Here is a 13,574-nt window from a genome sequence, read left to right on the forward strand (position 1 = left end):
GCAGCGGGCGATCTGCCAGAGCAGGCCCGACGCTATTATCGTCATCGGGGAAGGGTCCCAGATGGGCATCAACGAGTGCCAGTTCCAGTTCCGCAACGGGCGCTGGAACTGCTCTGCCCTGGGAGAGAGGACCGTCTTCGGGAAGGAGCTCAAAGTGGGTACGTTGTCTCTCTGCTCGCTGCTGGCCGGCTCCCACCTGCATGACACCCAAAGGGGGGCACATAGGGAGGCACAGCTATGGCACTGGGAAGAACCAGCTGGCTCATCCAGCTTGTGCCAGCCAGGGCAGGACTGTCACCTTGGGCATCTTCACCTGCATGCTATGGCTGTTGTTACCAGTGTGACTGACATCTGTGCTTCCTCCTGGCGGGGCATCTGCTGTGGTTCAGGAAAGCCCTTCCACAGCGTTAGCTTCCAACACAGTATTGCACTGTCCTGTCTTGCAAATCCTTTATGAAAGGTTCCCCATCTGTGTGCACAGGACAGGACAGCAGCCTTGTTCATGTACTTATGGATGTGAAGGTGTTTGGTTCTGGCTAAAGGTAGTGGTCAGAGCATGCTGAGCGGGATTAGAATTACACTCTGGGGTGCAGGCAGCTCAGCAGTGACACTGGCCTGATGTTTGTACCTGTTGAGACTAAGTCCAGCAATCAGTCTTCTTGTAAGAGACTTCTACCAGACACGGTAGTTATTCTATAGCAACTATATGTAGTGTCCCCCCTCCCACCAGGAAGAAGGGGTGGGTTCTGGTTTGAGATCTCAGGGCATTTACAAAAACTGTTCCAAGCAACAGGCAGACAATCCTGTTTCCAGTTTCCTTTTCTACCCACCCCCCTAGTTATTGCAACAGTACAAAATACATCTAAATTCTTAACTAAAGCAGCATTAATGGTGACAAACAGAAATACCTGAGGAAACAGAGCTCTTATACCCCTGTACAGCAAACCACATAGTAGTGGAGCTTACTCAGTAGTTGTTGATTCCGCAGCACTTAAAACACAAAGACAGAGGAAAGGTGTTTTCCAAATACAGGGATAGCCATTTTTAGAGCCGTCATTGAAAGCTAATCACTCACGGGATGACATTCTTCATCCAGAAGTTGAAGTTGGGAGCTATGGTTTTCACCCTTAAGGTCTTTCTGCCTCCTCCCCATGTAAAATGTAGATGCCAAACTCAGAAAACCCATCAAACAATGCTTAGAATGGTAGAAAACATGGGTATTTCATGAGAATGGAAGAAGTGCCTGAGAACAGCAGGTAGAAGAGCCCTGAGCAGCTGTGCCCTGTCTTCTAGCTTGCTAGGAAACCCTCTGTACTGGACTTGCTCCAGGCACCATTTAGTCATCTATGGACAAATGGCAGGGTATGTCCCTGGTACCTCATTCCTGCATTCCAATGAAACACAGGAATACATCCTTGCTGTTCTGCTCTGGGACTCCTGAGAACTCCTGGCAGGAGCTGAATGTGTGTTTTATCACGTGTGCACGCTGATACGTGTATTTTCCAAACTCCAGTGACATTTAAGGGAAGATCAGAAAGAACAAGATGACTAAATTTGAAAGCCCCGTGTGAGTTACCGATATTTCAACACCTTTGATAATCAAACGGGGTGAGCCAAGTAGGGGATGTAAAAGCGACCCTGCACGACATTGTGAAACATCTGAAAATGGCCCATTTATTGAGATTAGCTCATTGTTTCTATTCCTTGAGCTGAGCTGTTCCTGTCAGTGATGCATGCAAGTGTTTGCCACTTATGTCAGTGAAGAGCCCATTTGGATGGCTGACAGGTTTGGGCTCATTTAGTGTAAGAGTAACATTTCCTTAAACAGAAAATGTGAGAAGGATTTCTTCTTCTCCAGCAAATCTTAGAACTGTGGAGTTACTGTGGTCTATTGCATAAACATGCACTCAGTTCCACACCCCCACACCCCCCCGCCCAAAATTGAATTATTTAGCTAGCGGGTTATATTTAGGTCCTTTTAAAGAAAGTCAATATTAAAGGAAGTAGACTTTGATCTGTCTTTGAGGTGATAACTCTTAATATGTTCTATCTATCCATTATGAGGCTAAGATGGATAGGGCAAATTCATCGCTGGCTTCAGAACACAGTCAAGTGTTGAATGGCATCCAAATGATTTAAAGAAAAACAAACCTTTCAAATTTAAACAGGTTATACACTTACATTTGGAAACAAACTTCGATAAAAATCACACAGGTTTCAAACATGCAGTGGTGAATTTTACTTGCATCCAAGATGTGCATGATGTCTCAAGGATAGAAATACTCAGGCCATCAAACACTGTGAAATGTTATAACTCTTGCTCATGTTGTCTCATTGTTCTTCTGATTCTTCTCCATCAGCGTGTACAGAAACCTAGAATATCTGACACAGCTCATTTTTCTACAGCTATAAGAAAAAGAATCTGCTCGCCAGGTTTCTCCCTTTTTTCTAAGATCTCTGTGTTGGGGTGTGCTCTAGGTTACCATTCAGAGAGATAAAGGTTAATATTACCCTCATGAAAAAGGGTCAAACCTATGTGCTACAAAATCATAAGTCAAATTAGGTGCCCACAAACTAGAGGAGATCAGCCCCCTGTGCCTTATCCTAAACAGAAGGAGGGATGTGGGACATGAAGGACCGTATACCCTATAGGGTGTATTTCAGGGTTACAGTGCACAAGAATAAGCCAGGTTAACATTAGTTACTGTACCATTGTAGCTTTTTTAATTAGCGGCAACAGCTCCAGATCCTCAGTCCCTGGACATTATGTGTGTTACAAAATACTATTCAAACAGCAACTAATACATTATCACCTTCTATAGCATTTGAAGACTGATTCTATTTCTTGGCCAAATGCATCCTTAAAGTTATTACCTCGGAAGTACATGGGGCAGCTTTGTCTTGCCACTTGCACTGAAGTCAGTGGCCACACACGACCTCATTGAGCTTTCTCTCTCAGAGGCCGTGCTCTGCCTCTGGAGTGGCACTGATGTACTGGCTCTATGATTAGGGTATGACTTCAGAATGACAGTGGTGTGGCTGGCCTGGCCACTGTACTGCTGAACGTGTGCGGTGAGCAGTCTAGTATCAGCCTGGGAGGATGTGCTTAAATAACTCTTATGCTAATAGGATTTGTGTGTATTTGTCCATACAAATAAGTTCCCTTGGATACCACAGATTCTTGGGAACTATTTCCCAAGCCATGATTTTGATGGCACACCAAGCTAAACCTCTTCAGAACCTGGTTTCTTTACTTTTACCTTTACAGGGTGATCCACTTTAGGAATGTTATGCAAATGTGCCCAAATTATTGAAATTCTCTTCTTGTCACTAGACGGTGATTCAGGAGACCTCAGCTCTCCCTGTGGCTCTGCCATTGTGTGGCTGAGGGACAGAAACTCTGCGCTGTGCTCCTCTTTTCCTATTCTTAAAATGCCAGCAGCCAGCCCTGGTGAAACACTGAAGTCAGTAGGAGGAAAGCATCAAACACAATTTTCCTGTTCTAATCTGTAGCTTGTGTATATCTGTATTTTAACAAATTCATGTCTAATTCATCTTCCAGGGATAATTTAGTTGTAGAGTTACAGTTAACAACTATTTAAACTCATCCATGCTTCATATGGCCTATTTGTGATCACAGACTTGAGTTTCCAGCTCGCTGTAGTGTACTTCCAACCAGTGCACAGCATATACTCTCCATTTCTTGTGTAATTTTATCTAGTTTGTCCTTCAAATAAGAGATTCTTCCCTACTGACATACTGCGGATATCTTATCGTGACAGCTGGTGACAATAGTGCCAATAACATGAAGAGAAATAACAGAGCAAAAGTGACATCAGTTTACTCCAGTGGGGAACTCGGTCCAGTTCCTGGAATGATAAAGTCACCATCAAGATCACCACAAGGATTTTTGTTCTAGACAATTCTGTAGACACCTTATTAATAATGTAAAGTCACAAAGAGAAATTTTAAAATAACCATGGAGATGACGCAATGCTGCAGTTCTGGACACTTTTAAAACCAAACATATTTGTTACAGTGCTCAGCAATTCTGTTCCTGAAGATGGCCACAATCAAAACCAAGGGTCTGAAGCAGGATTGGCCAAAAAACTCCTGCCCACCTCTCTTCAGGTGAAATGTGGTTCAAGCCTCAACATCTGAGCAACCAGAAATGTCTTCGATAGAATGTGAAAATCAGATTTGGGCTCTGATGGACTGCAGAAAGAGGAAGTGCTATGGCAAAGGCTTTTCATCAGGTGCCTTACTAACCTGTTTTGGTGTGCAACCTTGTCAACAGGTAGTCAACAGTAACTTTGCTGTTTGTGATAATCACAGGCCAGGGAATAACTATGTCAAAAAATTCCCTTAGGATATGTATATGTTTCATGGTATCTAGAGGGCAGCACCATACTGGCATCATAGGGAAAAAAACTGAAAAACTATGTCCTTTATCATAACTGAGCAGCACTGCCACTATTAAATGAAACCTCCCAAGTCTAATGCAAACTGTTTGACTCCATCTCTGCAAAGTGGCACACAAAGGAAACTCATCTCAGTGCAGGTCTATGAAAAGAAAGGCACTATGACTGTGCAGAAGCTGTCATGGACCCTGCATGGGAGAAGATGGAGGGAATCAGCCAAGGGCTGTGGAGACGTGGTGGTCTCCTTTGAAGCATTTGAGCATTACAGCAAAGCTGGTTTCAACCAAGTTTTCATCCTGGTCTTACCAAAATGCATCAGTTCTTTCGTTTCTTTCACACTGAAAAATGTTTCGGTATAATCACATTGATACCTTCATCCATCTCACATTACTCATGTGAATAAGGAAAGCTGAAATCAAAACAAGAATCCGTATGGACCAAACTTCTGAGCACAGCACCAATGTACGTTGTGCTCAGTGCCTTTGAGTGAGGGATCGCTACAGATATACCCAGATGTACACATTAAAACAGGAGAGGCTGTTAGCTTTCCTTTCTACAGTATATTATTAGCTCTACACTGCCCACCGGACTGAATTTAGCAGTGATTTTTCCCCCATATATTAAAATAAACTTTTCTTCTATGGCTTCAACAGCATAAAGGAAGAGGGGACATTCTTGTCTATTACAATAAATGACAACTACCCTACAAGCTAAACTCTTAAGAAGTAGCTTGTTAAGGAGCTATCAGGAACTATCTCTTCTGGTAGTATGAAAAAGAGAACAGGATCTAGCCCATTCTCCTATCTGGTCTGGTAGAGTTATAAGAAAATATAGTAAAACTTTGTTTTGTCACTGTGTGAGATACACAGTTTTACGAACATCATGGTCCAGGTGTGTTCAAGAGAGGATTTAATCTTCAATCATTTTTTAGAGCTTTTTGATTTGAAATACTGGTGTAGTCTCTTGTGTTAGGTTTTATAGTCTGAATCTTTGATTTACAAAATAAGATACCAACTAAACAACCACAGGTAGCTCATCCCGAAAATCTTGCTGTTTTCATGTTGCATGAAGATTACCTGCACAAGTCTATGGGAAGCTAGGCTTCAAGTGCTGCTGCACTATTCAGTATTCAGTTTTCTGACCCAGTGGTGTTACAAACCCCCTGAGATATATGGAAAAGAAATACTGAAATTCGTGGGAGTCTTGCTATCTATTCAGGCAAGGTCAGAACTGATACTTCTGTGCAGTTTACAGCCCTTACAATCAGTTCTTAATGTCAGATTCTTGCATGAGAACAGTTACTAGCAGGCAAAACAGAGGCCAGGCTGAAATACGGCCTGAACATCCAAAACCCAGCATGCTGCTGTAAGCCAAAAAGTCAATCTTTCTCAGCAGGGACTGTCACAGTAAGATAAAACATTGCCCCAAGGTCACTGCAGTTGGAATTCCCATCAGAAGGTTTTCATACCTGCCTTCAAATGTGTCTTGTGAGTACATGTTTCAGAGAAACAAAAAGATTACATTTCATTGGAAAGGTGGAAGAGTCTCTCCTATTGCAGGGTCAGCACATGGCTCTTCCTGAAGCATGGCCATGGTGTGGAGGGATCAAAACCATCACAAAAGGGGAAACTTGTTTGAACTCTGAAATCCTGCCTGTCATGCTGCACATGACTTCAGCAGCAACTTCATAAGTTTAAAGAGGGTATTTTCAGTGTTCCCTCTCCAAGAATTTCATGTGTTGACAAAATTAAACTTCAGTTTGTGGATGTGTGACTAAACCCCCCAAAGTCTCAAATGTCTCTTAGAGCAACTCTACTTATTTTATTTTCTGGTACTAATCTTTGCAAAGAGCATGCTGCTGATTTATAGAGAACTGCCATTTTCATTTCAAGTCAGTACAATATTTTAAGGCACCAAACCCCTCAAAAATTTGACCCATTCATTACAGAAGGGGGAATACAAATAGGAGGGGGGTACTTCAGTGATTTTTTTAAGCTACCATTTTTATTAATCACACATGCTAGGTTAAGGAAATATAAAGCAAGACTCTACATAGCCTACAAAGGAAGAAGGAGGCACACCCCAAAGTAGCCAGAGGATGAGTCTGTTCTTCATTTTTGCCAGCTATGAGTTATGACCTCTATAGAGAGATGTGAAGTAATGTTAGCTATGGCACATAATTGGCAACGCACATTGTGTTTCCATCTTTCTATTTTCACAATCATATTTCAGCTCATGCCACTGCAGGTAACTCCCTCTCTGACCCTTTGGCTTTAAATAGCAGAAAATACAACCCATGTTTTTGAGGGAGATAAATAGAAATTTGTCTTTTTTATTTCACAGCTTAGTCAGTTTATGAAGGGGACTGATGGTGTGGGCCAAGATATTTAGAAATATATGTAGATCCAAGATACTTAGAAATATACTTAGAGGTACTTAACTGCTGAGCACCCATTGACTTCCTGCAAGTAAACCCACTCTATCTTGCATGTTTCCCATGCAACATCAAGGTATCATGCAGCTTTTAAAAACTAAGTTCTTATTTGTAATCAGTGTGAATGAAGCTTTTTACAAACTGTTAATTTTTTTAGATGAAACTGAATTAAAAGCTGAATTAAAGCTACAATGCAGACCACTCTTTGCAGCTCATCCACTTGTTGATCAGCCACAGTCCAGTCACACAAATATTTATACCCAAAAGCAAAGATACACATGTGAGTATTTGCAGGATTAGTGCTCCCAGATACGCATGAGTTGTATGGAAGTATACTCAGTGTTAGGAGAGCCACCTGTGCTGGTGATACTTATATTTGCACTTTCCTGTGGTAACTGTAGCGCTTCTCTTTGTGACATCTGACACGATGTGGTGGTGGTTGACTGTGCAGAGCTCAGAGACAAAGCCATCTTGGGATTGACGTATGCTGCTCAGTGAAGGGTCTATAGCCAGGACTCCAGTGCTTTGGAGCATGATTTGCATGGACAGAGTGGAGCTGCAGGAATATTGGAAGCCATGGATGCCAAGCTCTCTGCCTTCAAAGCAATTGGAGCTGCAACATGCTGAACACCTTATGGAAGCCCACAAAGAGCAGGAAGATCTTTATGTTTAACACGTGAAGAAAAGCCTCTGTGTTCCCACAGCACTGAAGCACTTGTTTAGGCTGACGACAGCCCCTGTGTGGAAGGGGAAGCAGAGCCAGGCTGGTGTCAGTGCCCACATCCCATGGCCAGGACAAGTGCTGGTGGGTGGCACTGCTGGGGCAAGCACAGGGTGTGCCCTCCTCTCCCCACCAGCCCCACTGTGCTTGAACAACACTTACAGTATTACGGTGGTTATACCTGGCAACGCTGCTGTGGTTAGGAACCCCTGTCAGATCACCACCTGCATTAATGACCAGAGCAACCTCTGACAGACTGCTGCATCCTTTCCTGAAGCTTCTAATGCTTGGAGTTGAGCTCTGGCATGTTTAGCCCTTGCTTATTCCAGACAATGAGAAGAACGTGTGATTTGGGAGCTGAAAGGATGGCTTACAATCTCTGTGCACATACAGCCAACTCTCCACCTCTCTCCACAACTCCTGTAGGGCTCAGGCAGCTGTCATTCATTCTTTCTTTTGCCAGTTTACTCATCACAAGAGGTTTTATGTGCACCCTTGCAAGTCACGGGCTGGAAAAGCCTCAACAAAACCTCTTAAATTGACCTAGCATCTGGAATTATGATTTCCACCAATCGTCCCACAGAGATCAATGGATTTGTTCATCCTGTGCCTTTCTAAATTAAACTTACTTTTTTAAAAATATTTTTTTAAACATGGATTTAAATCCATTTGCAGTTTAAGGATGGGTTCGGTGGGAACTGACTGCAAGAAGGCATTCAAGAGACACCTTGAACACCTTTTGAGTAGCTCACGCCAATGAGTACATTTTACTGAAGCTCTCTCCAAAAGGTCCTTTCTGATCTCACTGCTGAAAATATACTAGTTTACTCTCCCAGCTACTGCCTGATTTTCCAAGCCACCTAGAGAAGGTAACTACTGCAGGTTAGGGTTTTACGCACTTTATCAGTTATACAGAAGAGCAAACCCTTGATTTTACCATCAGCCTGCTGACTATCTACCTACTTCTGCTAGGAAAGAAGTGTTTTTCGTATTCTGGTCACTGCCCAAAGCAGGCTCTTGTGTCTCACATGGTGTGATGCATCACTGCCAGTTCTGTCCTTTTCTTATCCTATGTTTTGTACCATACCTCCTGCTTTGCTAAATCTCTTTATCCTCCTGCACCAGAGGTGCTGTTCCCACCTATGAAATATTTTGTGATGCTACAGTTACTATCACCTTCAGCTTAAAGTAAATATGAGAGTCTCAGTACTGTGTTGATATCAAAGCCTGACTTTTTTCTAACACTAAGATCCTGAGGTTTTTACTACTAAATTTTCAGAGGGAAAGTAAAGCACAGCTCTGAGTTGGTTGTCAGAGGCACATAAAAAGTGTAGGCTGAAAACTAAACAAGAAAGAAGATAAAAGAGGATTGTATCAGCTTAATGCGCAAATTATTCATCTGTGGGAATCCAGAAGTGATGATGCAACTTTCAACATAACCATGGTTTGAGATTAGACTGAATATGGAGCAGGTCAGCTGCTCTAGAGCATCAGCAGAGTCTCAGAGGAAACAGTCCATTGCCTGCAAGGAGCAGCCTGAGCGTATCTTGTTAAAGCAGTGTTTCCCTCTGAGGTCCCTCAGGCACCTCAACTGTCTGCTGAAACCAGAAGTAGAGGAGTAGCATTTGCTATTTAAAAGTGGTAGGAAAAGACATGTTTTTATGTTATCACATTTGATTTCCAAAGACTTCTTTGGTATCTAAAGCATTGTCACAGAGGAGGCTCAAAATGAACTAAGCTTCTCCCTAGCCTGTATGCTGACATTCCTATGGGCCAGACAAAGGTAATGAAGCTTCAAAAAGTGAATCATTTGTGGAAAACAAGGGACAGTTTGATGCAGACATGACAAGCCTGTTCCACTTTATCAATACTGCATAAATGCCAAGGTGCTTCCTGCCTGGATCAATTCCTCCAGACACTTGCTTTGTTTACCTTGTAATCTTCTAACTTATATTTTTAAACTCAACTTTTACCCCAAACAAGACCAACTTATAAAATAACTTGTGTAATATATTTTATGGTCAGGGTTGATGCTGGAGTCTGATTCTGTTTGTGCCAGTTTTATACTCCCTTCTAAGAAGCAAAAGAGCTGCTTAGTCTTTAATATGTTGAGTATTTCAGGTTAAAATGATCTCCCAGTGCTTTTATTCTAGATCTTGAAAACAACTTGTGATAGAGCAGAAATCATCCAACCAAAGGAAAAACAGAACCAGATGCAAATTTCACCAGAAATCTGGTGTAATGCATTGCTCCCCTCTGAGCAGAGAAACTGGGGCTTCTTATGGTACCTTGCCCTGTTTGTCAGTGCATTTTTCATAGTGTTGTATTTAAAATAGTGAAGATATTGTTGGATAAACTGGAGGAAGTACTACAAGGTGCCCTGGCTGGTCTTGTTGGATTTACTCTGGCATGGGACCCAATTTCCACCTGCCTCCTCTGGTCTCCATACACAGCCACACAGAGGCACTGAGAGCACAACTCCAAATCCATCTAAAGCCTGGCATTTCTATCCCATATTTGGATTTTTATAAAAAGCCACTAGTTCTGGAAAGCCTCATCTGCAAAGTCCACAGTCACAACAACTCAACATTTTGTGACTTTACTTTTTTTACATACAGGGAAACAAGAAATCCTTTGAGGAATTCTTATACTTAACTACAAGTTCCTTAAATACAGTGCATGGCAGTATCAATGGGAATATTGCCTATGCAATAAAAGGGCATGAAGTTGCTTATTAACAGATTTTATGTCATCTTGTTTTCCATCTCACTTCCTTGCCTTAAGGAAGTGAACATTTTGCATTAGAAGAACCATTTAGTGACAAGAAACAGAAATCCAGATCATGGATGTGAAAGGGATGTAGCTGGGAATGAAGTGCTTGTAAGATTTCTTGCCCAAGTAATGATTTTTTTGTGAAATCCAATAAACAGCAGAAATATGCTTGTTTCATGTATGAGAAAGTATTGCCAGTAGCGGAGCTCTGCCAGAACTCCATTGCCTCGTGTTTGGAGAAAGGAAGCTCATCTTCCCATCTGCACCTCTCCTAATTAAGAGCCTGAGTCTGATCCTACTGATGCAAGGGTAGATTTTTACCTTGGAGAAATAAGAGTAGCAGTAATTTCTTAGTTCAGGAGATCCAAGATTGTTTAAAGGGCTGTTTGACAGACATGAGTGACCTCTGCAAATCTCCTTAGGTTTTGAAGAGGCCCTTGTGCAGCAGAACTGGTTCCAAAAGTAGGATCCACACTTGGGAAATCCACACAGCAGAATGCCAAAAAGCTTCAAGAAGATAAATTAAATCATAGATTTTAAGTGAGAACCAAACAGAAGCCTCTTGTTATTCGAGCCATGTTGTTGGTGCTTTCCAACCCTAACTATTCTATGATTCTATGTTGCACAAATTGGCTTAACCTCTTCCTCACAGCATTCTGGGGAGGCTGTTACTTTGCCTTGCTTTTATCATGGTACTTGCAACAGGGTAGGGTTTTTTTCCATCCTAATTTTGAAATACTACATTTTGGAATTTAAATTTTGAGACATTTTGAAATTAAACTGAAAACTTTTTTCATTGAGTCTGCACAAATACCACTGTTGAAAACTTTGTGACACCTACAATGTAAAAAGCCATGTTCCGGATCAGTAAAGATATTTTCAGAATGAGATTTCTAACAGAGGTTTTCTTCCTGTAAACAGAGGCTGGTTTCCTGTACAAATATCTTTCAGTGCAGAATTTAATTCCTAAATAAAACCCCATTTCTGAGCTGATTTTTCAAGAAGTCGAATATGTTTGTTTTAGCAATTCCACCTATTTTCTTTTTCTTTCTTTGTGAGCTAGAGCATTTGCCACCCCACCCTGTTGCTGTAAAAAGTTTAGTTAGACTACTTCTAATACCCGGAAATATAGGGAAATATATATATGAAGTTGCCTAAACAATACTTTGTATCTTAGTATCTCATAGACAGCTATCATTTCAGAGAGCAGATATCCACAAAGATCAATACTTAAAAGAGTAGAGACCTGCTTATGCCTGCAGATTTACAGCAATTCTAATAATAGCCTCTTGATGTTTGCACTGCAGGAGCTTGCCTGTGTTTTTCTAACTCATGTCACCATGTTGTATCATGTATTTACAGCACTGTTTTCATTTCAGGTAGCAGAGAAGCAGCATTCACATACGCCATCATTGCTGCTGGAGTAGCACATGCAATCACGGCTGCCTGTACACAGGGCAATCTCAGTGACTGTGGCTGTGACAAAGAAAAACAAGGACAGTACCATAAAGAGGAAGGATGGAAATGGGGAGGCTGCTCTGCAGACATCAGATATGGAATAGGATTCGCCAAAGTGTTTGTGGATGCCCGGGAGATTAAGCAAAATGCAAGGACACTCATGAACCTGCACAACAATGAGGCCGGGCGGAAGGTAAGTCCCTCTGCTCTCCTCCCAGGCCACCTCTAGCCTGGGAGTGGAGATGGGTTAGGTCATGGACAGTGCCTGGGAACTACAGTGTGCTTTAATGCTGACCTCATTTTACAGTAGACAAGTAGGCACCTTGGTGAGTTATACGAGCTGGCTGGACCATCTGTCCATCACATATTTGTCTAAATGTTACTCTCTACAGCTGGAAAAAGAAAAAAGCAAACAAATATTTTATCTGTAAAGTCAAATGATACTTATGATAAAAAGCTTGCTGCTGCTGTGTGGGTGAATGGGATTCTCGTCAGGTTCAGACATGAACTTCTCATTTGAAAAGGGATCGTTTTCAACCCAACTCTTTAAACCTTGCTCTTTGTGTGAGGACTACCTCTAGAAGTAGCAAAATACTTTAGCAAAAAGGCCACAGGCTGACTCACTGTTACACCATTATATGGATTTGCTTTATTGTTCTGCACAGCAAGATTCCTGTCCCCTCCCCATTCTTTTGGTCTGGGTAGCTGAAAGCAGCTGCTCCAGAACCAGTGCTCGGAAAGACAGGAATTCAGCAGCTTCCAACACATGTTTCCTGTGTATCCTGGGCACTGAGTGCCCTGGGTTTGCTGCCTTTGCTGTTCACTCCACTTGGCCAGTTTTCTGATTATCAATGGCAGCTACTGCAGAAGCAAGACCTAGTCTGATCTGTGCTTCTCAGATGCTTGCTGGTCAGGCCTTCCCCAGCATACATTGAGCAGTCTCGGTGGTGCAGGGGCTCTGATTTACACCAGTGAGGAGTGGTCAGGGGCTGCCTCATGCTCCCCATGCGCAGGTGCAGTCCAGCGTCACTCTCTGTACGGAAGCTGCTGTTTTGCTAATCACATCTTACAGAATAAATGTCAATCCTCCTGCTTTCTGGCCTCTCTGTTTTACCTCCTCCACTGAGCATTAGTACTGATTTGAGCATTATGTTAGTGTGACTTAGAAGCAAATGGGAGAAGGAAGTTAGGAACAGCAGTAGATTTGTGGATACTATTTTTGTTGTAGCAATTACCTGTAGGCTCTGAGACATCTCCACTTATGCTGGAGCCAAGTAGATTGAAAAAAAAGCCATTTCCACCCCAAAGAAAAGGCTAACCCTTCTTTTATTTAATGCTACTGTAGTAGTCTTATAGATGAGATGATGTTTTTTACTCTGTCTAGTATCCCCAATGCCTGCCTGTGCCTGCCTCTCTAGTGCAAACATGGTACATCAAACCACTCGCAAAATTAATGCTGAGTTCTGAGAATAAATAAAGGACTACCCATTAGTATTTGCTAAACAAATGATCTGAGATCTTTATTGCTTACTGAGAAGCCTGGTCAAACACCAAGATCCACAGTCTGCTGTGTTATACAAGCACAAATCCACTGAAATAAACAGCAGAGGAGTTTCACCTTTGTGCGAAAGCTACTTCCTTGAAAGGTCTGCTTGTGTTTGATAGGTGCTGGCAGTTAAAAGATTCCCAAGAAATGACACATCAGCCTACAGATAGCTGCACACAGAGATGGAGCTGGCTACTGGCTAGAATTCTTTTTTTTCCAATG

General features: G+C 42.2%; 1 protein-coding gene across 1 annotated transcript in view; it reads left to right on the plus strand.

The window, feature by feature from the left end:
- The first annotated feature begins 6 nt into the window (after window positions 1-6).
- WNT7A (wingless-type MMTV integration site family, member 7A) overlaps window positions 7-13,574 on the plus strand; it is a 34,055-nt gene continuing 20,487 nt past the window's right edge. Inside the window, exons 1-2 of the mRNA XM_010010199.1 lie at window positions 7-158; window positions 11,728-11,999. Of these exons, the coding sequence (XP_010008501.1) occupies window positions 62-158; window positions 11,728-11,999 (369 nt within the window). The 5' untranslated portion in view covers window positions 7-61. The remainder of the gene's footprint in view (window positions 159-11,727; window positions 12,000-13,574) is intronic.

The sequence above is a fragment of the Nestor notabilis genome, unplaced genomic scaffold (genome assembly GCF_000696875.1).
Source record: "Nestor notabilis isolate BGI_N333 unplaced genomic scaffold, ASM69687v1 scaffold36672, whole genome shotgun sequence".
NCBI lineage: Eukaryota > Metazoa > Chordata > Aves > Psittaciformes > Psittacidae > Nestor > Nestor notabilis.